This window comes from Mauremys reevesii, linkage group 2 (assembly GCF_016161935.1).
Source record: "Mauremys reevesii isolate NIE-2019 linkage group 2, ASM1616193v1, whole genome shotgun sequence".
Lineage (NCBI taxonomy): Eukaryota > Metazoa > Chordata > Testudines > Geoemydidae > Mauremys > Mauremys reevesii.
In genome coordinates, this window is record NC_052624.1 from 175481079 (window position 1) to 175507787 (window position 26709).

Here is a 26709-nt window from a genome sequence, read left to right on the forward strand (position 1 = left end):
TCTTCTATCTAGTTATCCATAAACTCCTCCACCCCAAGTTTATATAAAGAAGTTATGAACAAACATCCTTTACTTACAATCTTTATGAATATCCTAAACTATACACCAACTAGTTTGACTATTTAGTATTTGTTAGTGGTGCTATGTGATTGGTAACATTAATTTTTTCTGATTTTTAGTTGGATGATAAGCATTATGAAGAAGGGAGCACTCCCAGGATCAGTAGCAAATATCCTTTGTCATGGTTACCAGGTTACCCTCACCTCTATCTCCAAGTGCCCACCCCCCTCAGGTCTCATGCCTTTACCTCTCCTGGGGTGGAATTCCACAATTCTCCCACTCTTAGACCAGACCCTGGGTTACAGTACCCTTTGGAACAAATTGTGCCTACCCTCAGGGGCGGCTCTACAGTTTTGGCTGTCCCAAGCAGTCATGCGCGGGAGGCGCCCCGGAGCCGCGGGAGCAGCGGACCTCCCGCGGGCATGACTGCAGAGGGTCCGCTGGTCCCGCGTGGCCCGGCTGGACCCCCGCGGCTGCGGACGGTTCGCGGATCCCGCGGCTCCGCTTGAGCTGCCGCAGTCATGGCTGCGGGAGGTCCAGCCGAGCCGCGGGACGAGCGCCCCCTCTGCAGTCATGCCTGAGGCAGGTCCCGGGGCTCCGGTGGACCTCCCGCAGGCATGACTGCAGCAGGTCCGCCGGCGCAGCCTGCCGCCCCCTAGATTTGGCCGCCCTAGGCACCAGCTTGTTTTGCTGGTGCCTAGAGCCGCCCCTGCCTACCCTGCAGGTCCCACTGAATTCATGTCCTTAAAGTTCTTTCCTTTGGGAGCCCATAACCAGTGGCGTATACAGAGATCTTCCTTCTTAAAACCAAAGTATTGTTTGTTTTAATAGTAGGAACAAAGCATTTAGAGGAACATGGCTTTTAAAACAGCAGTATTCACACATCTATCTTACCTAAAGGCTCATCATCCCCTGATGGTAATGTAGGCAGACAGACTAGCACCCATTAGGTGTCTATCAGCCTGACTTCCCCAAACAACTACCTACTCTCTTGAGACAGTGTCTTTTTAAGCCTGCTAAATCTCTTCTGTGTTCATGGGCCTTTTCCTGCCCTGGTTCAAACCAGTTTTGTAGGCTAGCTGGAGAGGAGGCAAAACAATTCTTCAGTTAGTAATCCTGGCATTGTCCTTTAACAACCCTCAAGTGTTGCAGAGAGGAGGCTTTTCTTGAGCTATTCTTCTCCATCCTACTTTTTTTCAAGACAGTTTCCTGTTCTAAGAAATCAATATAGCAATACAGAAAACATCTCAATAACCAGGTCAATGTACAGTATTCATAAGTTACAGACCAGCTTCAAATTCATCACATCCCAGTTCATATGTGAATATATGCAGAGAACAGCCATTCACCAGCATTTGGCAAACAATAACCCTCTTCACATGAATGTTTATGAAAATCCAAGTGAACATATCAAAAAGCAATTAAGTTTGAAGTGTTTGTGAAATCCTCTCTCCCTCCCCACCCTCCCCACATTCTAGCTGGTGGCATTTAGAGTCTAGTTCAGACCTGGTGTATGCTAACGCACCTCAACTGAAATATGATGGGTTCAGCCACATTGATTTTATGGGGTTTGAATTTGGTCAAAGACAGAAGCCTAAATGCTTCATGATAAAACAAAAACAGGTTAAGTATTTTTTTAAAGAACAACTTTAAAAAGAAACAGACAGTCTGATTTTTAAGATTTTAAACTTGCTTTAAGAGATCTTTTTGCATGGTTCTTCTCCAATCAAGAGAGGTCATTCCATAGTTATAGAGCCAGAGAGGAAAAGATGTGGCCAATACCTCTCCTGCAAGTCCCAACAATTTCTTCCTCTCAGCCTTTAGCAAGCATAAAGGTATAAACAAAGCTAAAGGCTCAAAAAGTTATTTGGAAGCCAGTCCATTAAGAACTATAATTAACCGTGATTCAGTCCATGCCTACAAGGGCAGAGATGATTCCAATATTTTATTTTGTAATTTTTATTTATAGCTGTTTCCCTATGACTTCTGAAGATGTCTGTGCTGTTCAAGGGAAAGAGGGTAGTCACATGTCCCAAGATCATGGGCATCATCCTGACTTTTTCTTGGGACAGTCACTTGTCCCACAAGCACAGATTGAGATGATCCTGACCTCTGTCATCAACTGGGAGACTCAAATGGGAATGACAGGTGCTGACCACATTAGAAGATCTGTTTCAAAATATGTAACAAGATCATTTGTCATTGATGAATTATGTTCCCTTAGACGAAAGGATGAGGCATTGTGAACCAGCCTTGGATTCTTGTTCCTGCTCAGAGTACAGCAGGTCTCCATTTAAGCAAGGGATGATATCTAAGGCCCATTTTTTTTTTGCTGCACTGCAGGAGAGATTTGATGATCCTGTATTTTAATAGCCTTTCCAAACAAGCCACCTTAAAAATCTCTGTTGCAGAAATACCATGGATATGTCACCCTTACAATGAAACCTCTAACTGATATTTTCTAAAGGTCAATAACTTCTGCTAAGGGAAAAATTTCTGAACAGACCTTAACTCAGCAACTATTTTTTGCATTCACAAAGTTGCCAGAACAATAACTTGCAAGGGCAGATATGGTTAGAAATCTAAATGTTAACTGATCTGCAGACCTGACTACATTGGATGCATGTATATTTCCATGCAAGAATTCATGTATCCTTTTGAATCAGGCACAAACTACAGCCCACAGCAGGTTTTGGATGTAGCCACATTCTAATCAAACTGAACTTACTTCATTATTAACATAACTCTTACTACAAACAAGGTTTAAATCTTTACCATGTAACAAGAGCAACTGCTTTTTTATTTTCTCACCCCTATATTTGTTCATCTAGGACCAGATTACTCAACCTGAAAAAGATGGCAGAATCGAGTCCACAGTGAACTGTGAGTGAAAAGGGAAGAGTTGAGACCTGTGCTGACCAAAATGCTATCTAAAAGCAGGGGTAGCAGAGACAGAGATGACGTAGAGTGGCGAAGTTTGCAGTATCTACATGCCTGTTGTCGTCTGGTGGAACACATCTAAGGGTGAATAGTAATTCAGGTTCCAGGCAGCAAAATCATTTGCTGTTGGGCAAGGGGGGCAGTTGTGCTCCCACCACCAAGAACTTAGTTTGCTCTCCCCCCTCACCCAACATTTCTCAAGTCTATATGCTCCACTTTTGCCTCCCCTCTCCCTTGGCTTTGCAGGATAGAACATAATCACATGTCATGTTCTATATGCTCATGCAACTTTGCCCCTCTCCCAGATTTATCTGACGTCATGCCCCTGGTTCAGTCCTCGGCCCATGCTGAGAATGCAGTATTGCCCAACCCAAGCATTCAAAAATCTTCAATCAGGTTCCAAACTCATGAGATTAGTTTAAAATCTCCCATCAGGAGTTTTAAGCCAATACTTCTGGGTTTTCTGTATTTGCCCTCTGGTTTTTGAGACTTTCGGAGCAACAGGTTTCAGCTTTCCCCCCACAACCACGAGGACTAGAAACACACTGTTTAAAAATTGAAAACTGAGTCTCATGTAATCACAGGACTCCAGGAGCTGTGCTTCACAGATCTGGTCAAGCCGCCTATAATCCTAACAGCATCCCAGTGTGAGAGGGTCAGTGGCTCACTGCTATCTGGCAGTGAGTTTTAGCTGGCCTGACCAGTCCAGTGTACCCCAGCTCGGTGATGTCATAGCTATATTAAAAGGATGTAATGTAAGCTATAAATAGAAAGCAAATAACGTTGGAGCACCCACGGGGGAAAATTGCAGCCAAGCTCCCCCCTCCTCCTTTCCCCCTCCCCTCAGCGCACCACATCCCTGCTCCTCCCCCGCTCCCAGTGCTTCCTGCCACCTAACAGCTGTTTGACAGCGCTTAGCACTTTCCAGGAGGGAGGGGGGAAGAGCAGGGGATGCGGCGTGCTCAGGGGAGGAGACGGAGAAGAGGCAGGGCAAGGGCGGGGACTTGGGGGAACGGGGTGGAATGGGGGCAGAGCGAGGACGGATGCTTGGGTGGGAAGAAGCGGCAGTGGGTGAGCAGCCACCCGGCAGAGGGGTGAGTGGTGAGCGGGGGGGGTGAAGAGACAAGCAAGGGGCGAGCGTAGGGGGGGTGAGTAGGCAAGCGGTGGGTGGGGGACCGAGGAGGGATGCAGCAAACCAGTAGGGGACCGGGGAGGGGGGGATGAGGAAGAGCATGGAGGGGGCGAGACCTGGGGCAGAGTGGGGGCAGAGTCTGGGAGAAGTGGGGGTGGACTGTGGGCGGGGCTGACAGCACCTCAATGTGTCCCAATATTTTAGTGTTGTGATCTGGTCACCCTACCAGTGCTGTTTGATTTAAAGTGACTGTTAACTCTACTTAATGAAGCAAGCTGCTAGGTACTGTAACTTTAAAGGAACAAATGACTTTAATAGCTCTCTAAATGTTGCAGGAGAGGGCTAGAAACAGCAGAATACATAGTTTGGGGAAAATTCAGAACTGGGAGTGTGCTGAGGTCACTCCTGCCTATGGTGACTGATGATAAAGACTAGAGGGGGGCTGTTGTGTTCTAGGCAGGCTGCTTAGAAACTCAGGATACTTCATGCTTGTCTGCTGGCTGGAAGCATCTAGTCAAGAGATCCATAGCAGCAGAACATTTTGAGGCATGTGGGGTTACAGGGCAGGTGGTGGCAACCCCTCACTGGTCTGGACTGCACCCCAGAATGTTACACTCTCTCTGCTCATCAGATTGCTGGGATGGGATTCAAAAGTTGAGTTCCCAGGTGTTAAGCCCCTTCCCTGCCCTGCAGAGTCTGAACAGATTCTAGCCACTTTCCCTCTTGGGGTCCCTAGGCACACTCTTGGGGTTCAGATCTTCTATCCAGCACCCATCCTGAAAGCTACAAGCACCTGCAATCAGCACTGACCCCTCAGACTCTCCTGTAGCTAAAACACACCCTTTCCCAGAATCCCACCCACGGTGTGAGCCTCCTGCTTTACATCTTCAAGGGACCACATGGTAGGTGCAGCATATAACAAATTATTGCTCTTTATTTAATCACATACAAAATACACTGAGCTATACAAAAAGTAAACCCTACAAGCATTTCTCCTGCCTCAGTTTCCTCACCACATCACAGTATTCCAATCCAGGGGTCAGAGATCTCTTAGGCCTGGCCAGAGACCTTCTATTCTTGTGCATGGTTTGTGTTCTGAAACATGATGCCTTCTATCCCCCAGTTCTTCTTCTCTAACATTGGCCAGTCCATTCCCTTCCTTTCTCCTGCCCAAATGTCCTGTGCATCTTTCCATTGTGAGTGTTTTTTAATCCACTGCTTCATGTGGCTTCTTTATCATGTAATTGAGAATTTTGCACTCTCCTGCCAAGCCCCCTTCTCCTTGCTTCTTCCCATCCCCCCATCATCAGATAGGAGTTGGAAGTATCTTCTCCTACCCAGCTTGAACAAACTCTCTTAGTATATCTCTTGTCCAGTCAAAGCACAAGTCCCCAAAGTTAAATACTTCTCATTGTCCTCCATCTGGTGAGGCCACCTCCAGATGGAGCTGTGGATATGAGTGCCTTTGGGCCCTGGGACAACTTGCCAGCCATAACTCATATCCACAGATCGATGAGATCTGCACTTAACCTCTACAAGGAATGCAAGGTTTTCAGTGAGGGAGGGCTCCAAATCCTGTGGCTTTGTGGGAGATCTCCCTGTTGTCTAGTCTGGATATCAAACTGACCAGCTGTCCATAAAATTTTCCAGGAAAAATAGGCTAGATGAGACCTGAATTTTTAAAGTAAAAACCAAACTGGGGAGAAAGAAAAAACATTCTGGCCTCCTTCTATCATAAAAAAGTAGAAAGGAGCACAAAGCCCCTCCCCCCCGCCTTTGCAGGTCACTCGTAAGTACAGGGTAGATATGTGGCACATAGGCATAATCATAATACATGTTGCCAAGCCATGAAGAGATGTGTCTATGGTACATGTGGTTTAACAATCTATGTTAAAACCACCTGACACTACTGTGATGACTCTTGTAACAGAGCATCCTAGTATCTGCCTTTTGACAGTGATTAAAAGGAAATAGCATTTCCTTATTTACCTGATCAGTGTAGACTATGGCCCTAGTAGTGACTTAAATCTATTTCTAAACACTTATTTGGGTCTGTTGTATCATTAAAAACTAAAAGAAGCAAGTGGAAAAGAAGCTAGGTTGGATATTAGGGAAAACTATTTCACTAGGAGGGTGGTGAAGCACTGGAATGGGTTACGTAGGGAGGTGGTGAAATTTCCATCCTTAGAGGTTTTTAAGGTCAGGCTTGACAAAGCCCTGGCTGGGATGATTTAGTTGGGGTTGGTCCTGCTTTGAGCAGGGGGTTGGACTAGATGACCTCCTGAGGTCTCTTCCAACTCTAATCTTCTATTATTCTAAGTGTTGAACTGAAACCATCTCACCATCGATGAAGACAAGAATTGACAGAGTTAAAGGAAATCAACCCTTCCCTTTAAAATAAAGTAACTTAATCAGATTACTTACTCTGCACGTGATACTATTGCCAAGGAAGAAAGCTAATAAAGACTAGTTTTTTTCCTTTAGTATATGTGACTTACTCTTGTGTGTATTGGAGTAACCATTGCCCATGCCTCCTATTTCCTGGCTTGTATGTTACTTGATGACAGAATTAGCCATTTACACAGGCAAGAAGACGACTTATACGGACCAGTGAAACTTATACCCGGCTTTGCTGAATTTTCTTCACTCTCAACTTTAAGTATAAAATCCATGGAAAGCACATGCACTATAAATGGAACTATTTCTGGACATTATTTCTTTTAACAATGATACAATACCACACAAAAAATAACTACAGACAAGCAACACACTTTTACAAAACCAAAATTCTAGTCTGCCATACCATTCCCCCAACAGCTCCTTTGTAATATACTATCACTTTTACAACTGTCTTCCTTTGTATAAGAGGAAAAATTCCTCCCTAGCAATTGAAAATTCTTCAACTTTTGTCACTAATCTTATCCGTAAAATGCTCATAAAGCATCTGCCATACCAAATGTACTAATCTTTTAAATCTGGGACATGTGAACTTTCTCATTTTCTGACAATTGGTCTCATTCCACAGGCAAACAAAATCCAGTTTTTAAGAGTTCGTAGTCCCATGTGTTGATTGAAAAAGCATAATATTTGCCTTGGCTAGTAAGTTATAATTCCATGTTATTTCTACAACCTCTAGAACATTTTACCAGAAGCTTCCAATACTAATACATTGCTAAATATATGTCTGATTATCACAAAGATCACATGTCATTGTCTAGTAGACACCACTTGCACAAGAGTTTATTTCTTTATAGAATTTTTAGAACTGGTTAAAAAATTTCTGACAATGTTTTTTTCCCCCAAATCAGAAAAATTCTATCCACTGAAATCTAAATGTTCCACGGGACCATGTAATTTTCAATGAAATTTTGTCTAAGTAAAAATAGAAATGAAGCATTTAAATAAGACACTGTTTTTTTTAAAATTCTTTTATATTAAATAAAAAGTTTAAAATGAAACAGTGTTTACATTGTCCCAAAACAATTTTTTTCTAAAATTTCATTTCATGATCAATTTTGAAATTTGACATTTCATTCAGATTTACAATGGGGGGGGGCATTTAAAATGTTGGAATTGCTTGTGGAACAATTTTCAGTTCCCAACCAGCTCTAATTGAAATAGCTCCAGCGTCATCCACTATTCACTAGAAGATCTTATAATATAGTCCAACATAACTTACCCTTATCTCTCATAAAATTGTATTTTTAAACACATTTTTAAGGCCTTGTCTAAATTACAGAAATTTGCAAAAGTTTCCCACTCCTGCCCAGTGCCCACAACAACTGAACTCCAAAAGTACTAGCGATGGTTGGAGCCCTAGTGGAAACTGAGTGCTTGATTCAGGCCCTCCCATCTTACCATATTCAAAGCAGAGGCTTGGAAGGAGAGAAAGAACCCAAATTACAAAGCACAATATTTTGACACATTTGGACTGATTCTGTACTATTAAACCACCTTTATGATGGTGTGACTTCATTGACTTCAATGGAATCCCAATGGCATAAAAGAGAGTGAAGAGTCAAGAGCAGAATGACAGCACAGCTACTTCTTCACCCTTTAAAAGTGTGCAGCTTGTGGACCTGTACTCCCTCACTTTACTGGTGGCTGGTCCATGGGCTGGAGTAGGAAATGGAGACACTTCAAGAAGTTTATTGCTGCAGTCCTAGGGCCAAGTCCCTACACTGGCAAACAGTAGGAGTAAAGTTCCTACACTTACACAACTGGACTTTATAACCTTAATCCATTTTTGGTTGGCTGGTCTTAGTCTAAGTAGATGAAAAACAATAACCTACACAATTATATGTAATCTTTATTTGATATTGAACTCTTAAATATATCACTGCGGTATGGCAATTATCAAATTCCTAGTTGCAGTGCAGGGTAGGAAGCCATAAGAAGCTCACCAAGAGGCAGTCTGAGTTAAATACTGTGCTCCACATTTTTAGCAAATGAGGATGCAAACAACAAGGAGAAATATGCAAAAAAAATGATTTAAAGCTGAGCTGTTGCTAGGCATTTAGTGTTAGTTAAATATGATACAGGTGGAATCTGAAGCATGTGAGACAAAGTAACACTTGACTGCAAATTAATAGAGGGAGGGGTTGTTTTGAGGATGGGAAGCCAGGGAAATCCCCTCATTTACTAATGACCTCCTCTGAGGCCACCAAAAAGAAACCAGCACCTTTGTTTCCTGGCTCTAAATGGTCAGTAAATTCCAATCCCAGCCAAGGTGCCTACCTTCCTTTCCTTCCCCGCCTCCGCTCCCTTACAAACTAATCCCTGACTCGCAGTTAACAAGTATTACTCTATCGCTGTTCACATACTTTGGATGCCAACTGTATCAGATTTATTAACTAATTCTAAATGCCTAGCAACAGCTTAGCTTTTAAACCAGCGTTATATGCACAGATTAATAAAACATTCTGTATAGTGGGGCCCGACTCTAAGAAACATTAAGCCAAATTCATCCCTGATGTCACTGCATTGACTTCAACAGACTTACACCAGGGAATAAAATGGTCCTTTATATTTAAGCAAACTCAGAATTTACTGCAACCTGTGTCCTTACAATAACTGCTGTGTTTTAAACCATTAGAATCAGAAATACCATTTTAGAATGGATTGAGCCTGAGTTTCCTGATTTCTGCCACAGTGCAAAGAGAAACTCAATGGGCATAAGAGGGATTACACTGGTGTAAAACTAGGAGCCTGATGCAAATTAGGGCCCCAGTTCTCTTTTTGCTGACAGTGCATTTCTATGGGAATACCGTGATTGGAGCTAATGAACCAGTAGATTTTCAGATGTCACAGGAACCTGCCACCACCCAGAGGATCTGGGTTTTCGAGCTGCTTTCAGAGCTCCACACTACCACTTCTCCATTATAGTACTATTCTGATGGAAGGCATGAAACAGATAAAAAATTTAAAATAATTTGTGCTGACTATCTCAGTCACTCATGTTATCTAGTCACTTGGCATACAACCCTACAGTTATTTCACTTTAAAATATTCACAGATCTCCTTTAAAAGTCATGGTGGCCTTATTCGCCACTGGTTTCATCAATTTTGTGTAGCCATTTATAGCTGTACAATGTGAGGTAGCTGATCAGCGTGGTAGCCTCTTTACAACCACTTCTACCTGTGTAAATAACTATACAAGCTATAAAGGCACTGGAGAATTGGGCCTATGGCCTTGAGGGTTTGTGTCAAGGTGCCACTCTAGAGGTTAGTGGATATAAAAATGTCTTTAAAACTACCAGTGAGATTTTTGGCCACCAGAGAAAGCATGTTCTATGAATACAGCAGAGATGCACTGGACCAAATTCTGGCTTCTATGCATAATGCAGACAGGCAGTATAAATAATCTCTTAAATGTGTTCAGTACTGATTCTGCCATCATCTCTTCCTTCTTGTTTGTGAAATCCATGTAAAGTCTAAAATATGATGGTTTTTAAACTTCAGAAAGGACTTTTCATACCCAAACAGATCCTCACCCATTAATATTCCTATTCCACTGTGGTTTCTGAGGCCTGGTCTACACTGGGGGCGGGGGGGGTCGAACTAAGGTACGCGACTTCAGCTACGTGACTAGCGTAGCTGAAGTCGAACTACCTTAGTACGACTGACTTACCCATCCTGACGCCGCGGGATCAAACTCCGCGGCTCCCCCGTCGACTCCACCACCGCCGTTCGCGGTGGTGGAGTTCCAGAGTCGACGGGAGCGCGTCCGGAGTTCGAACTATCGCGTCTAGATTAGACGCGATAGTTCAAACTCCGAGAAGTCGAACTCTCTGCGTCGACCCGGCGGGTAAGTATGGACCTACCCTGAGTGTAAGTGTGTAAAAGATACATTGCATTTATGTAACAATTTGTGTAGACTTGATACATTGTCTTGGACTTTGAGTTCCAAAGAAGATGGAGCTAGGCTGTTCCCAGTGGTAGCAGATGACAGAACAAGGAGCAATGGTCTCAAGTTGCAGTGCAAGAGGTCTAGGTTGGATATTAGGAAAAACTAGTGCATTAGGAGAGTGGTAAAGCACCTAGGGAGGTGGTGGAATCTCCATCTTTAGAGGTTTTTAAGGCCTGGCCTGACTGGGATGATTTATCTGCGGTTAGTCCTGCTTTAAGCAGGGGGTTGGACTAGATGACCTCCTGAGGTCTCTTCCAACTCTAATCTTCTACGAATGGAAGGACTGGTGGGGCTGATTAACTCAGAAATAGGCTGAGAGACATCTTTGTTTGCCGTGGGTCAAACATTTGTGTGAATAGTGGGTTTCTGCCAGGATAGTTTCTGGCAAACAGAAACCCATCTCTTTCTCCCATTTGATGGTACATTGTATAAATGCCTAAGAATGCTAGTGCATGGAGATGGGATGTGCACAGAGCACATGGTAATGGCCAGTTTACAGCACACTGTGGTAAAATGGCTAAGGCATTTGTAGCAGGGTGGCTACCCGCTCCTGCCCTTCGGGGCTTTAAAACAGCCCTGGGAAGGGGCTTTTTGGCTGGGCTGATTGGGGAAGTGGCTGCAGCTGGAGGCCACGCCCCAAACTGAACAGGGCTTATAAGAAGGCAGGGAAGCCAGGAGCAATCAGTCTCTCTCTGCTTCCAGAGGGAGAGGGGCCTGGCTGCTTAGAGGTTGAAAAGGTACCTATGGTGAAGTAGGGCTGGGGAGCTAGGGAAGCTCCAGCCTGGAAAGCCCCAGGCTGCGGCCTAGGAAAGGGCAAGAGGTACTGGGGGTTGCAAGGGACAACCCAGGAGTAGGTAAAGCAGCAGGTCCAAACCTCTTTTGCCTGTGATGAGTGGGCCGATGCTGCAGTCTGCCCCAGGGTGTGGGGCTAGACCATGACTGTCAGTGGTCACTACTGAGGCAAAGTGGGGATAGTAGGGTGGGGGCTCCCCTGGGGGGAGGAGACCCAGTTAGGAGTCCAGGGAGGGACACGGGGCCGAGAGCAAAACAGGTGGATCACCAGCCTGCAGGGGGCGCTCTGGACTGGAAGTAGAGCTAATTCCCGGAGTAACCAGTAAGAGGCACCGCAGGGGTGAGTACCACCCTGTTACAGCATTGTATTATAAAATGCATACTACTGTACCCTTCAGCTGCACTCTTTACTAGAGTGTCACAAAGCAATTTAGAAACATTAATGGATTATGAGACAAGATTTTTGGGTTCTTATTATATTTTCCTAATGCCTACAGAGAGGAGGCTGCTCATGTTCAGTGCAGCCTTTCTTACATAATAGCTTTGCATACTGCCCATTGACATATACCCCAAACCTGATGGCTGGCATTTTCAATGATGCATAAGAGAATTAAGCACCTAATTGCCACTGAATTCCAATCAGAATTGAGCACTTAATTCTCTTAGGCCCCTTTGAAAAGCCCAGGTTGATGACTGGTGGTTCCTGTAGAGTCAGATCTTGCCAACCTGATGGGTACAGCCATGGCCATATCCAGTAGAGCTCTGCACTGGCGAACCATCCCCATGCTCAGACTTAACAGTGTTACTCATGTTCTGTGTACACAAGGTGCTACAAAACACCACCTAATTACACACCTATTGCTCTGTGAAAGTCAAAGTTGACCCAAAGCAAATGAAAGAGACACATCCACTAAGCATTACAACTTCAGAGTTCAAGACTGTGGGCCAGATTCTCAACTGATGTAACTTGGCATATATCCCCTGAAGTCAGTAGGGCTATACTGAGTTATACTAGAGGAGGATCCAGCCCAGCATATCCTTTGCTTCATACCAAGAGTTCAGTGTAGGCAAAATGTAGCAAAAGCTCAAAGACTCAGACTTTAAGGACAGAAGAGACCATCATAATCATCTAGTCTGACCTCCTATATTTAGATTTGCTTCTTCAACAAAATAAAAGGAAAAAATAAGCATTTTTCTACCTTTTGACAGTGTGGGCCAAATTCTGCTCTATCACATTGACCCAACAACAGTGAGGTCAATGACACTAGACTCAAGTGAGAGCAGATGTGTGCTCCATGGCTGCAAGTTTCTTCCTAAGTAGGACACCTAATAAAATTGCTGGCCTGTACACCAGTGTAAAAAGATAGAACAGTGTTTTAGTGCTCACTACTCTCTGGGCAATAATCCATATTCTCCATTGATTTTTGATTAGCTATGGTAGCACATTTAGCTTTGAGTCATTATCATTTGAGTTACCACGCTTGTTTTAAGGCACCTGTTCACTATTACAGCATTGGCACTATATCCCTGACTCATCTGAAGTCTGCAAGACAGCATCACCACCAAATATGGATCAACAGTCCTAGTTATATTTTAGCCAACATAGTGATCTTCTCAGGAAAGTCCTAGTTTTTTTTTTCCCCCATTGAAGTCAATGGCAAATGACATACAGTCTTTTCTCTGGCAAAAATCCCATTGAAGTTGCTGAGTCTGAAATTACACCAGGGATAAATCTTTTACTTCAGAAATAAATTTGGTCCAATGGGAATTTTTATTCGGGCAAGATTTCTGCCCTGACCGTGCTCCCATTAAAGTTAATTTTTTCTCACTCTTGATGAAAAAGCAAACCACAGTAAAGTATTTTTATTACATTTTGCAAGTGCCCATATCTTGATACAAACCCAGGGATGAATTTTTATACTACTTTGAGTAGTTTTTCCCCCTGTCATTATCATTAGGCCGAGTCCTTTTGCAATGCAAGTAGCTCTGTGACAAGAAATGAAATTGGAACACCTCCTTACAGATCAATACAGATGCTGAAGAATAGATAAAATTTGCTTACAGAAACATACCAAACCCACATGGGACTCAGAGCTTGGCCTTCTATATCCTGATGACAGACATCCAAAGACCCATTCATTTTCACTCAAAGGTTAATTTAACCACTGTGTGAACCAGAAAAGAATTTCAGGATCAGTCTCTGATATCAATTATATTAATGGAAATCCAAAGTAACTGCTCTGATGTAACTTGAGTTACTCTAAACTTATACCAATGTGACTGATCTGAAATCAGCTCTCAAATGAGAAAAAAAATGAAGCACTGTGACAGGTTCAGACAGCTGTGTTTAATTTTGATTATCAAGAAAATCTCAGTGGGAGTTCTGTGACCTGATTCACCAGTTCTGCACACCTGGCTAATTGTATTGTACATCATTACCTGCATACTTTCATCACTACATGTTGCACAATATTCTTTGGGACATGAGGCTCAATCTTCATCACTGTATTCTAAGTAATGCATTACTGAGATTTGGAACTGGCTTAATTTTGTTCTGCACAACTACAGGAACTTATGTTATTAATTCTAATGTCTATATACTCTACAAGTATGGAGGGCAAATTATTCCTCCTCCTTGAGAAATCATCACCCATTATCCCTACAATGCAGAAGAAATGCAATGATCTTGTGTCAATCCTTGATTGTAGATTGGCTTTTACTAAAGAGCTTATCCAAAGAATATATCTGGGTAATATAAGGAAAATGAAACTGTTCCATTTCATATTCATTATACATAGGCGACACTGCAAAATATATCCACCCATGTACATAATCATTTTCATGTGCAAATATATGTCTTGTGGGCACAATGCGACTCTACTGGAGCTGATTTCAACAGTTACTGCAGCAAAACTGGAGTAATGGTATGGTGAATCAGGCCCACTTTTTGAATGCTGCATATGCATCTGTGTCTAAAAATACAGCAGATGTTGGATCTGATTTCTGTTAAAGACAAAGACAAAATTCCCATTGACTTCAATGGGAGCAGGATCAAACCTAATACCCTTTAAAAAGCTTTGTTGGAAAAGGGTTAATCATTTGTGGCAGGACTGTGGCTTTTAAGCCATGCTCTTCACTATTGTAAGTACTGCAATCGGAATTCCTCCTGCAGCTCTCAAGCAGTATACCTTACAAGCACCGTCTCTATCACCCATTCAGTGAGTGTAGCGTGTTTCCCTCCTACCTTCCTAGGTACCGAGTCAGGTACAGTCAGGCCCTTAAGTGGTCAACTTAAACAAGACTCACAAAGGATCACTTGGACACCATTTTTAAAGACACACCATTTGGATACATGAACCCTTCAAAGGGAGAACCACGTTAGTTCTTTAACTTGCTCATTTCAATGGCCTATACACCTTCAAAAGTGGCGACTGTCTTTCCGGACCTCACATATGGCTGAAACACCTGCTTTCAAACTATTTTTATGCATGTGAGATTACTTTTTATCAGATAACATGCATACCATTGAAGAGGAAGAACAGTCTTGTTGATAAAGCACATGACTGGGTTCTGTTCTGAACCATGCCACAAATTTGTGATGGGACCTTTGACAAGATACTGAACTTCCCTGTCGCTCACTCCTCTAATCTGTAAAATGGGTCACAGTGCCCTAACTCACAGGGCTACTGTGGGGCTGAATTCATTACTGTTATTAAAGTGCTTTGGATTCCTATGAAGAATATACTATATACATGCATAGTAGTAATATGTTATAAGAATATCCTCGCAGTTGCAGTGTGGGTGCAAGAATTGCTTCATTTTGTAGTTCTCACACTCTTGCATCCCAAAAGTGTGTGTTAAAATTATTCTGTTTATATTCATGAAAAAATTCTTCCCCTAAAAACTGTATTATGCATGATTAATGCAGAAATGTGTATTAACATACCTTCATGAATAATCAATAATGTGTGCACATTAGTCTGAATACTTGGCAATAAAGAAGATGCAGAATTAAAGACTCAATTTCAAGATGGAATTAGTAGAGACTGAGGTTTTAGGTTTAAGAACTTTGTAAAATCAGATTAATAGGTTTTTATATTGCTGTGTTTCTTTAGAGTGAACCCTGTGAAATCCATAGAACTGGAATGGAAGCTATGCATTATATTAACCTTTCTTTATGTATAAAACCAGTCACTTTTTTTTTCCAGAAAGGACCGTGGTAGTAAATTTGTTGCAATATTCAAACAATAGAATCTCTAACACTAATACACACTTGACAGACTCTCAGTCAAAGTAGTGCAGGTCCAAAATACTGACTTTCACTTTACTACTGTTCAGGAACTGTGTTAGATTACTTTTGGGAAGCTGAGCTTTCCTTTCTGTCAATCTAGGCCTTATAGGTGTCACAGGTGAAAAGCTAACCAAATGTCCTTGAAGTAGAAGACTCCTTCCCTCCCCTAAGTTAACTAATGACTTTCTATTGGGGCAGGTCTGAGGCTTTAACTAAATGCAAACCTACCACCACATACTGGCATTGTGACTAATGCCTGGTCTACATTACATGGTTAGATTGATGTAAGCTGTCTTGTCTCAACCTAGTGGTGAAAGTCTCTTCACTTAAATTTGGCTCCTGCTGATATAAGTGCCTCACTATGCTTATCTAGTAATACCACCTCCCTGAGTGGTGTAGAGTCAAGGTCAATGTAATGAGGTCAACACAATGACAGTGTGGACACTGCATTGCTTACACTGACTGTTACTGGCTTTCAGGACCCATCCCAATGTGCCCCATACTGACAATACAACTGATACAAGCACTCCTGGTAAGGACACTCACCGCTGACACAAACAATTTAATACTGCTGTGGATGTAAGATAGGTCAACATAATTTTGTAGTGTAGACAGGGCCTGAGTCTTCCTTCTCATTTTGTTTCTCCTTCTGAAATCACACCGGGGATATTCATGAGGGACATTTACTGGCCTTTCATCTTCAGGTAAACCACAAAAGCAAGTTGGCATTCTAGGTTCAATCCAAACTAGTTTAAATACAAACTAAAATGCTCTGTGACACTTAATTGGAGAGAGTCACACTATATAAATAACCACAATACTAATGCCAAGTTTTCTACAGCACTCTTCAGTTTTAGATCAAGGAAGTTTTAAAAAAAAAGACGTCAATTATCCTAATTTAACCACTGGGGAAACCAAGGCATGCAGAGGGACTTGACTGCTTTATGGTCACCTAATAAGCCAGTTGCAGAGCCATGAATTAAACCCAGGTCTTCTGAATCTCAACCCACTAATGCCCTATCCACTAATGAAGATCAGGAAACCTAAATCCTCAAACCCTTCAAGTGCTGTGGATAGTGGGGTGGCTAGAGCGAGCTACAGATGAAATGAAGACATTGAGTGCTCCAGGAACTTAACTTGCACAATTAATTGATTCCATTTTAAGATGAACTCAGATCCCAAATTCAGATCTAAACTTCCTCAGTTTGGAGTTGTTCTGATCCGACCCGGGATCTTACTTTGGAGGGGTTGGAGATGGGAGGGGGAAGAAAGGATTTAAAATGTCCTTTACTCTCCCTCAGACCCCAGCTATACGGTTGCTGGACAGTAGAGAGATACCCCAGCCACGCAGCCCTTCCCCTGGCCATCCTCCCTGAATTTGCCCCAGGAAGGGGCTGGGGGTGGCACAGGAGCTCTGCCCCACCCGCGCAATCCTCTCCTCTGGGGGCAATCCGGCAGGGCTAAGCCGGCTTTAGGGTCGTCTTGTGCCAGTGGCGCGGTGGATCAAGGCCAAAGGGTTTAACCGCCTCTCCACAGGGGAGGCTTCAATCGCAGGGGACCAACGCCGGGCTGCTTCGGGCAGGGGCCCCGGGGGAAGTCCTGGGCCCCCTGACTTGTGCCGTGACGGGGAGCTGGGCAGGGGCTGGGGGCGCATTGCCCAGGCTGGAGAGGCTCCATGTCGTGTGAATTGCACATTGCCAGCTCGGGTGGGGGCGTGCAGCCCGATTCCCCCACGTGCCCCCTCTGCAGACACACACCAGCCATTTCCTTTTGTTCCCCGCGCTCCCGGCCACTTGCCAGCTGGGCGTGCGGGGAGAGGAGCGCGCCGCGGGGGGGCCGTGTGGCCACAGGCTACGGGCACGGGCCGGAGTGGCCGGGCCAGGTGTGGCTGCGCCGGGAGAGAGGGGGGAGGTGGAGCCGCTGCTTGGGAGGGCTGAGCGGGTCCCGCTGCAGCCGGGGGTGCGCCCCCGGCCCCAGCCCTTCCCTGCCCGCACAATGGGAGGGAGCGAGCTCAGCGCGGCGGCCGCGAGCTGCTGAGGCTGCCCAGCTCCCTCCTTCCCAGCCGCTCTTTGGGCTCCATCGGCTCGCCAAGCCCCGCGGGGCTGCCCCCTTCACTCACCATGGTGCGGACGAGAGGGGTGCGGTGGCCAGGCGGGCGCTGGGGCGGGCGAGAGAAGCAAAGCGCTGTCCAGGGTATCCAGCTCCCTGCCGCTCGCTCCGCGCTCTCACTCGGCTCCTTCTCCGCCTTGTCTTCCCCCGCCCTCCAGCTTAAGCAGAGCCCTGGCCTCTGCACGCCCCCTCCCCCTCCCCCGGCGGCAGGGAGCTGCTGACTGCAGAGGGGAGGCGGATCCGGGGAACGTTCTTTCCCACCCCCCTCGCAAGTGCTGGCTGGCCAGGCAGGTGCACAAGCAGAAGAGGGTGGCTGGCTATTGCGACTGTTTAGGACAGCTCCTGGCAGCAGCAGCAGCAGCGTGCACGGGAGCCTCCCCTTAAACGCGGTCAGCTGCGTAGTTGTTCCAAGCCTGCGAGTAGGTGACCTTTGGCTGTAGGTAACAGCCTGTCTCGTGTACGCTCTTTAGCCCCGGGAATTCTCCTGTGGCGGCAGGGGGCTAATGCCTATAGTGATTGGAAAGCAGCTACAGGTGTGTGTGGTTGGGCGTGGGTGCCTTTAGGTGGCAGGTGACCACAAACACGCAGCACAGCAGGTCTATGCAAATCTAGCGTGAAGGAAAGAATATTGTGGCTGCTGAGATCTGAGCGACAAAACACAGGCACTGCGCTGTCTTAGCTGTGCTGCAGTTTTTACTACAGCAAGGAGGTTTCCACAAACGACAGAGGGGAAATGTCACAAGCCAGCAGAAATGTGTCAGGCGTAAAGAGAAAATAATAATTAAGAAAGAAAATAATTTTGCTACCATTCATTACTCCTTGCCTGCGATCATCTCCTGTACTCAAAAGCAAGACAGTGTCACTGCTGGAGAGGTTTTAAGTCAACAGAAATATTTTGTTTTTATTTTGACTTTAAGGTTAAAAACTGTTTAATGTAAAACAAAATACATTTCAAAACATAAGCGAGTTAGAAAATGAAAAATCTAAATAGTGTTCTGAAAATGCTGAAAAGAAATTTTGTGATTATTGAAATGCTTCATTGATTTTGTTTTTGAAACAAAATTGAATTGACATTGACATTCCTGCAGAAAGTTTTGACTTTTGACAAAATGGTGTTTGCTGACATGGGGGGAAATGTTTTGTCTGAAAATTTTGACCAGCTCTCAGGGATTTTCTTTTTTTATTATTATTTGTTTGTCTTTCTTTTGCTTTTTGTGGTGCACACACAAGAGAATGAACCTCCATAATTAAGGTGTATTTGAAGTATATATGTTCATACCATTATCCAAAGCAAGAACCTACCTGATCATTTTCCCCAAATGAAAGCCAACTGTTTTAAACCACAAAGATTTGGGGGGGATGGGTTTGTTACTGCTTCACTTCATAGATCCTGCTGCAACCACATCCAGAGATATGACAAATGTACTGGGACTGTTATCTTCACAATATTGGCTACCTGTCCAGAAATGGAAACTGCTAGTTATCTCACACAAAGACCTGTGCTTATGTGACTTCCAGCCCAGCTTTGCAGACTCAAGTAGTTTGTTTAGCCACCCATACTCTTGAATGCTCTCTATACTGAGTCAATTTTTTGAGGTTCACCCTCATAAGAACGGCTGTACCGGGTCAGACCAAAGGTCCATCTAGCCCAGTATCTGTCTACCGACAGTGGCCAATGCCAGGTGCCCCAGAGGGAGTGAACCTAACAGGCAATGATCAAGTGATCTCTCTCCTGCCATCCATCTCCATCCCCTGACAAACAGAGGCTAGGGACACCATTCCTTACCCATCCTAGCTAATAGCCATTTATGGACTTCACCACCATGAATTTATCCAGTTCTCTTTTAAATGCTGTTATAGTCCTAGCCTTCACAACCTCCTCAGGTAAGGAGTTCCACAAGTTGACTGTGCACTGTGTGAAGAACTTCCTTTTATTTGTTTTAAACCTGCTGCCTATTAATTTCATTTGGTGACCCCTAGTTCTTGTATTATGGGAATAAGTAAATAACTTTTCCTTATCCACTTTCTCCACATCACTCATGATTTTATATACCTCTATCATATCCCCCCCTTAGTCTCCTCTTTTCCAAGCTGAAGAGTCCTACACTCTTTAATCCCTCCTCATATGGGACCCGTTCCAAACCCCTAATCATTTTAGTTGCCCTTTTCTGAACCTTTTCTAGTGCCAGAATATCTTTTTTGAGGTGAGGAGACCACATCTGTACACAGTATTCAAGATGTGGGAGTACCATGGATTTATACAAGGGCAATAATATATTCTCAGTCTTATTCTCTATCCCCTTTTTAATGATTCCTAACATCCTGTTTGCTTGTTTGACCGCCTCTGCACACTGCATGGACATCTTCAGAGAACTGTCCACGATGACTCCAAGATCTTTTTCCTGACTCGTTGTAGCTAAATTAGCCCCCATCATATAGTATGTATAGTTGGGGTTATTTTTTCCAATGTGCATTACTTTACATTTATCCACATTAAATTTCATTTGCTGTTTTGTTGCCCAATCACTTAGTTTTGTGAGATCTTTTTGAAGTTCTTCACAGTCTGCTTTTGGTCTTAACTATCTTGAGCAGTTTAGTATCATCTGCAAACTTTGCCACCTCACTGTTTACCCCTTTCTCCAGGACTGACCCTTGGGGAACACCACTAATTACCCTCCTCTCCATTCTGAGAATTTACCATTAATTCCTACCCTTTGTTCCCTGTCTTTTAACCCATTCTCAATCCATGAAAGGACCTTCCCTTTTATCCCATGACAGCTTATAAATTATATCTTCATTTTATCAATCTTCACTTTAGATTATTCACTTGATTCCTGATAAGTTACTAAATGCAGAGGTTACTCTTGCACTGTAGAAAGGAGAGAAATGGTCACTTCTGGACAGCTGTTTTGGTCACAAAGAAATAGCCACATAAGCAAAAAATTGGCCTTTTCATTCCATAATGTTACTGCTTTGGTTCTTCTGTTGGAGGTGGATTGCCCCAGGGTAAGTGAGAGATGACTGACAAAAAGCGCCATACTAACCGCTGAATGTGATTCAGCTACATGTGCTAGAGATGGGCCTGAGCCACAAAGTTGTGATCCAGATCCCAATTTCCCCATAATTCAGAGGTTCTGGTCTTCCAGTTTAATCTCAGCATTTTTAATAGAATATAACCATATCAAATTTGCTATATGAAGAAGTATCATTTCTAATTTCTTGACTTGCTTGTGACTGAAACATAATTATTAATTTTCATTAACATTGTGGGTTTTTTGACTTCCAATAATGGCTTGATTTTTGTTTTAAATCAGTAATGTCTCAGATTAATTAATCACACTTTCATAGCAAACATAATTGAAATTTCCCTTCAATTGAAAGAGTAATAGAAGTTACTGTCACTTTTAAAAGTTGAATAAGGAGTTGAATAAGGAGTTAAAAGTTGAATACGTTGCTTTTTTTTTAAAGTACCAATCTCTTAAAATAGAAAAAGCTCCCGTAAGTGTACATGTATTTTAAATGTAATCCCAGTCAAGCGTGTATTTTACGTAACTAGTCCAAGATTCGGTATTCTAAAAGTTACTGGGTCAAAGTTTGCTCTCACTTAAAATTTAAACCTGAAATAATTCAATTGAAATTGATGGAGTTACCCCACTATAAATTTAGAGTAATTGAAAGTAGAAATTGGCCCACTAAAGATATACATTTAAAGAAGGATGTGCTGAGTATGTTCATGATACCTGTGTTGCTGTTCTCCTTCCAGCAGATAGCAAGACTTCAAGAGAATTATAATCACCCAAGAACAGATACTCTCTTATTTCAGCACAGTGACCCTGGTGGAAGACAAAATGTAGGTTTTCTGGAATGTTTTATTTTTCCATGTATCCTTTGGTGGACATTGGTTCTAATGGTTGCATGGCTGGCCTGAGCAGGACTGCATTACCCACATTCTTTAATACAGGACTTCTTTCTAACCAGAGGGCCTGCTGGCCAAACAGTCAGTGAGAGTCCAGGACCATTGTGCCAAATAAAGCAAGATGTATTTTTTTGAAATGATACCAGTGTAACCCAGACTGTTTAGTCTTAGTCTTTGGCTACACTGGCACTTTCATCGTAAAAACTTTTGTTGCTCAGCGGTGTGAAAAAACACCCCCTGAATGACAAAAGTTTTAAGGACGAAAAGCGCTGGAGTGGACAGCGCTTTGTTGATGGGAGCCATGCTCCTAGCAATGAAGCTACTGCCCCTCATTGGAGGTGGGTTTATTTTGTCGCTGGGAGAGCTCTCTCCTGATGATAAAGAGTGGCTACATAACACACCTTACAATGGTGCAGCTGCAGTGGCATAGCCATGCCATTGTAAGGTGTGCAGTGTAGACATAGCCTCATATCTCAAAACCCTACATGCTCTATGTATTGGTACACTGGTGCGCATACTAGGAGTTCGACTCTGCTTTTCTGAATCCTACAGATAACACAAAATAGGAATCAATCACTCCAGATAAAACTGCACACATAGCAGCAGTACGGTATTGTTCAAACAAGGCCCCAGTTGGCTAGAAGGCTAAATTATGTAAGTAAAATAAGAACATATATTTACATAGTGTCTTTCTAGTACTGTAAATTATATCTCACTGGATGTAAGCATTAGAAAAATCTGCTGTTGTACATATGTTAAATCTTTAAATGTTACATGAGAATGAATGTCTCCCTCACACTCTAAGCTAGAACCCACCTTCTGCTGCATGGATGCGTTAGAGGGAGAAGAGGGAATAGGAAACTTCTAATACTTGCATGCCTCACAAAAGTGGGCTGTCTCGCTTTCTCATGTTGTTGAACGTTGGATTGGCTCTTCTGCTGCTCTGTACACTGTGGCCCAGATCCATAAAAGTTGGTCTTAGGCACTTAAGTCCTTTTAGACATGACTAAGATCCTCAAAAGCCCTGCTCAGCTGCCAGCTAACCCTGGAGGCACCCTAGGTGCCTGAGTTACTGTCCGTGAACATGCACACAGCCTTGTGAGATAGACACATATCTCACCCTAACCCCAATGGGATCTTCAAACTAGGCATTGTCCTGCCTCTTGCCTGCAGGGTTCAAGGTGGGAGATATTCTCAGAGCACATCTAATTCCACACCCGATGGCCAGAGTGGAGAGGCGGAAGGGGTGGCTTCCCTTATGACCTTTAGCCCAGTGGTTAGGAGATATTCAGCCTGGGGGAAACCTGGGTTCAATTCCCCTTTCTGCTTGATGTAGAGAAGGAATTTGAACTTGGGTCTCTTACCTCCTAAGTGAGTGCCCTAACTACTGGACTAGCCCACTGTGACTTTAATTATTTATACCGAGTGGAACAATTTCAACAGGAAAGATTGAGAGAGACCTATAAGAGAACATCCCATAGTCCAGTGATGAGGGCACTCTCCTCAAATTCAAATCCCTTCTCTACATCAGGCAGCGGCAGTCAAAAAAACAAACAGAATGTTAGGAACCATTAGGAGAGGGATAGATAATAAGACAGTAAATATCATAATGCTACTATATAAATCCATGGTATGCCCACACCTTGAATCCTGTGTGCGGTTCTGGTTACCCCATCTCCAAAAAGATATTTTAGAATTGGAAACGGTACAGAGAAGGGCAACAAAAATGATTAAGGGTATGGAACAGCTTCTGTATGAGAAGAGATTACAAAGACTGGGACTGTTCAATTTGGAAAAGAGATGACTAAGGTGGGATATGATAGAGGTCTATAAAATCATGACTGGTGTGGAGAAAGTGAATAAGGAAGTGTTATTTACTCCTTTACATAACACAAGACCCAGGAGCTGATCGCAGCGGCCCAGGAGCCGGCCAACAGGGCGGCTAACAGGGGAGTTTTGAGTGGGAGTTCCCATTGGAGGAGCCAGGTATCTTGTGTTTGCGTCTGTCTTTGGGGTGCTTGTGTCTCTCTCTGGCGGGGCAGACTGCTGAGCCCGGATGAGGGGGCGGAGCTAGGCGGAGGGGGCCTATAAGCGGCCGCCCAGCCAGGCAGCGGCACAGCTGATCGCAGCGGCCCAGGAGCCGGCCAACAGGGCGGCTAACAGGGGAGTTTTGAGTGGGAGTTCCCATTGGAGGAGCCAGGTATCTTGTGTTTGCGTCTGTCTTTGGGGTGCTTGTGTCTCTCTCTGTCGGGGCAGACTGCTGAGCCCTGATTAGGGGGCGGAGCTAGGCGGAGGAGGGGGCCTATAAAAGCGGCCGCCCAGCCAGGCAGCGGCCCAGGAGCCGGCCAACAGGGCGGCTAACAGGGGAGTTTTGAGTGGGAGTTTGGAGGGGGAGGTGGAAGGGGGCGGCACCGTGTCCCCTGTGCTCCCCAGGTAAGAACACCAAGCGAGGCCGAGACAGCAGCAGCCAGCAGCCATGAGCCAAGCAGCAGAGGACACACTGAGGATGAGAGCATGCAGCAGCTGCGGTATGTACCTGGTCCTAGCGGGGGACCCAGAACAGTACTATGTATGCATGAAGTGCTGCCTAATAGAGCTGCTGGAGGAAAAGATCCAGGGCCTAGAGCTGCAGGTAGAAACCCTGATAGAGAATAGAAGGGGGTTCGAGCAGCTGATGGAGCAATGGCAAGCAGTAACTGAGGGGGAACGCTCAGGGGCACAGGGGAGCAGGGCTGAGGCCACTGAGGGGGGACCACCAGATGAGGAAGATGGGCGGTGGAAGCATGTGACCGTGAGAAGCAGGCCAAGGAAAAGGAGAGCCAGTGAGGAAATTGAGCTAAGGAACAGGTTTGAAGGTTTGGAGAATGAGGAAGGGGTAAAGCAGATGGTCACTGACAGGGAGGCCAAGAAAAAGAGACGAGCGGCCAGTCCCATAGAAAAAGGGGAGGAGTCTATGGAAGTAGCACCAAGTTTGGGCCCAGGGAGGATGCAGGATGGCTTAAGGGGAACCACAAGGGATGATAGGAATGGAAGGAGCTTGCAACCAGGGGGGACGGAGGATAGGTTAGAGGACCGCACTGTCCCCAGGCGAAGGCAGGTCTACGTGATTGGGGATTCCATACTGAGAAGGTTGGACAGGCCTGTGACCAGGGCCGATCCGGAGAACAGAAGGGTGTGCTGTCTACCGGGTGCTAAAATATGGGATGTGGACCTGAGGTTGAAAAGGATCCTAAGAGGAGCAGGTAAGAACCCTTTGGTCATCCTTCATGTGGGAACGAATGACACTGCTAGATTCTCGCTAGAAAGGATCAAGGGAGACTATGCTAGGTTGGGTAAGACGCTCAAGGAAATTGAGGCTCAGGTGATCTTCAGTGGGATCCTACCTGTCCCTAGGGAAGGGCGCCAAAGGGGTGACAGGATCGTGATGATTAATAGTTGGCTGAGGGAGTGGTGTTACAAGGAGGGCTTTGGGATGTATGGGCACTGGCAGGCTTTTGGGGACAGACAACTGTTCTCACGGGATGGGCTCCACCTAAGTAGGGAAGGAAGTAGACTTCTAGGAGGGAGGCTGGCTCATCTGATTAAAAGAGCTTTAAACTAGACACTGGGGGGAGACGGTTGGGAGAGGTCCTGGTGCTCTCCACGCCAAATTTATACATTGGGAGTGAGAACAACAAGATAACAACAGATATAGCCAGAGGGGGACGGTTAGGTGTAAGGAAGAGGGGGGTGACGGATACTAGATCTACAAGTCATACTGGAAGTACTGTGTCCCTACCGAGTTGGGTGAAAAGAGTGAGAGGAGCCCAACAGGAAAAATTAGGATGTTTGTTCACCAATGCAAGAAGCTTAGGTAACAAAATGGAGGAACTGGAGCTCCTGGTCCGAGAATTGAAACCGAATATCGTAGGAATAACCGAAACATGGTGGAATGGTAGCCATGACTGGAGTACAGGTATGGAAGGGTATGTGCTGTTTAGGAAAGACCGATGCAAAGGTAAAGGTGGGGGAGTAGCATTGTATATCAATAATGAGGTGAAATGTAATGAGATAACTAGCAATGCAATGGATAATACAGAGTCTGTCTGGGCAATGGTCATATTGGGGAAAAAAACTACCAGAGCCTCACCCGGGATAGTGATTGGGGTGTGCTATAGACCGGGATCTAGCTTGGAGACAGATAGAGAGCTCTTTAATGTTTTTAAGGAGGTAAATACTAATAGGAACTGCTTGATCATGGGGACTTTAACTTCGGATATAGATTGGGAAACAAATGCTAGTAATAATAATAGGGCTCAGCTTTTCCTAGACGTGATAGCTAATGAATTCCTTCATCAAGTGGTTGCTGAACCGACGAGGGGGGATGCCATTTTAGATTTGATTTTGGTGAGTAACGAGGACCTTGTTGAGGAAATTGTTGTAGGGGACAACCTTGGCTCGAGTGATCATGAGCTAATTCGTTTCAAAATAAATGGGAGGATAATCAATAGTGCATCTGAGACTAGGGTTTACGATTTCAAAAGGGCTAACTTTACTAAATTAAGGCGACTAGTTAGGGAAGTGGACTGGACTAACATATTTAGGGATCTAAAGGCAGATGACGCCTGGGGTTACTTCAGGTTGAAGTTGCAAGAGTTGTCAGAGGCATGTATCGAGAAGGGGAAACGGCTCGTAGGTAGCAGTTTTAGACCGAGCTGGATGAGCAAGCGTCTTAGAGGGGTTATTAAGAAAAAACAGAAAGCGTACCAGGAGTGGAAAATGGGAGGGATCAGCAAAGAAACCTACCTTATTGAGGTCAGAGGGTGTAGGGAAGCAGTGAGAAAGGCAAAGCGACGGGTGGAGATGGACCTAGCGAAGGGGATTAAAACCAATAGCAAACGGTTTTTTAGCCATATAAATAGGAAGAAAACCAAGAAAGAAGTGGGACCGCTTAAAACTTTAAACGGAGTGGAGATTAGGGATAATCTTGGAATGGCACAATATCTAAACAAATATTTTGCCTCGGTCTTTAATGAGGCTAATGAAGGGCTAAGGAATAGTGATAGAGGGACCGATGGGAA

General features: G+C 44.4%; 1 protein-coding gene across 1 annotated transcript in view; it reads right to left on the reverse strand.

Annotated features, from left to right (window-relative positions):
- The window catches only part of ELOVL2 (ELOVL fatty acid elongase 2), a 91935-nt gene extending 74082 nt beyond the window's left edge, over positions 1-17853 (reverse strand). Inside the window, exon 1 of the mRNA XM_039526646.1 lies at positions 17744-17853. Within this exon, the coding sequence (XP_039382580.1) occupies positions 17744-17746 (3 nt within the window). The 5' untranslated portion in view covers positions 17747-17853. The remainder of the gene's footprint in view (positions 1-17743) is intronic.
- Positions 17854-26709: the final 8856 nt, after the last annotated feature.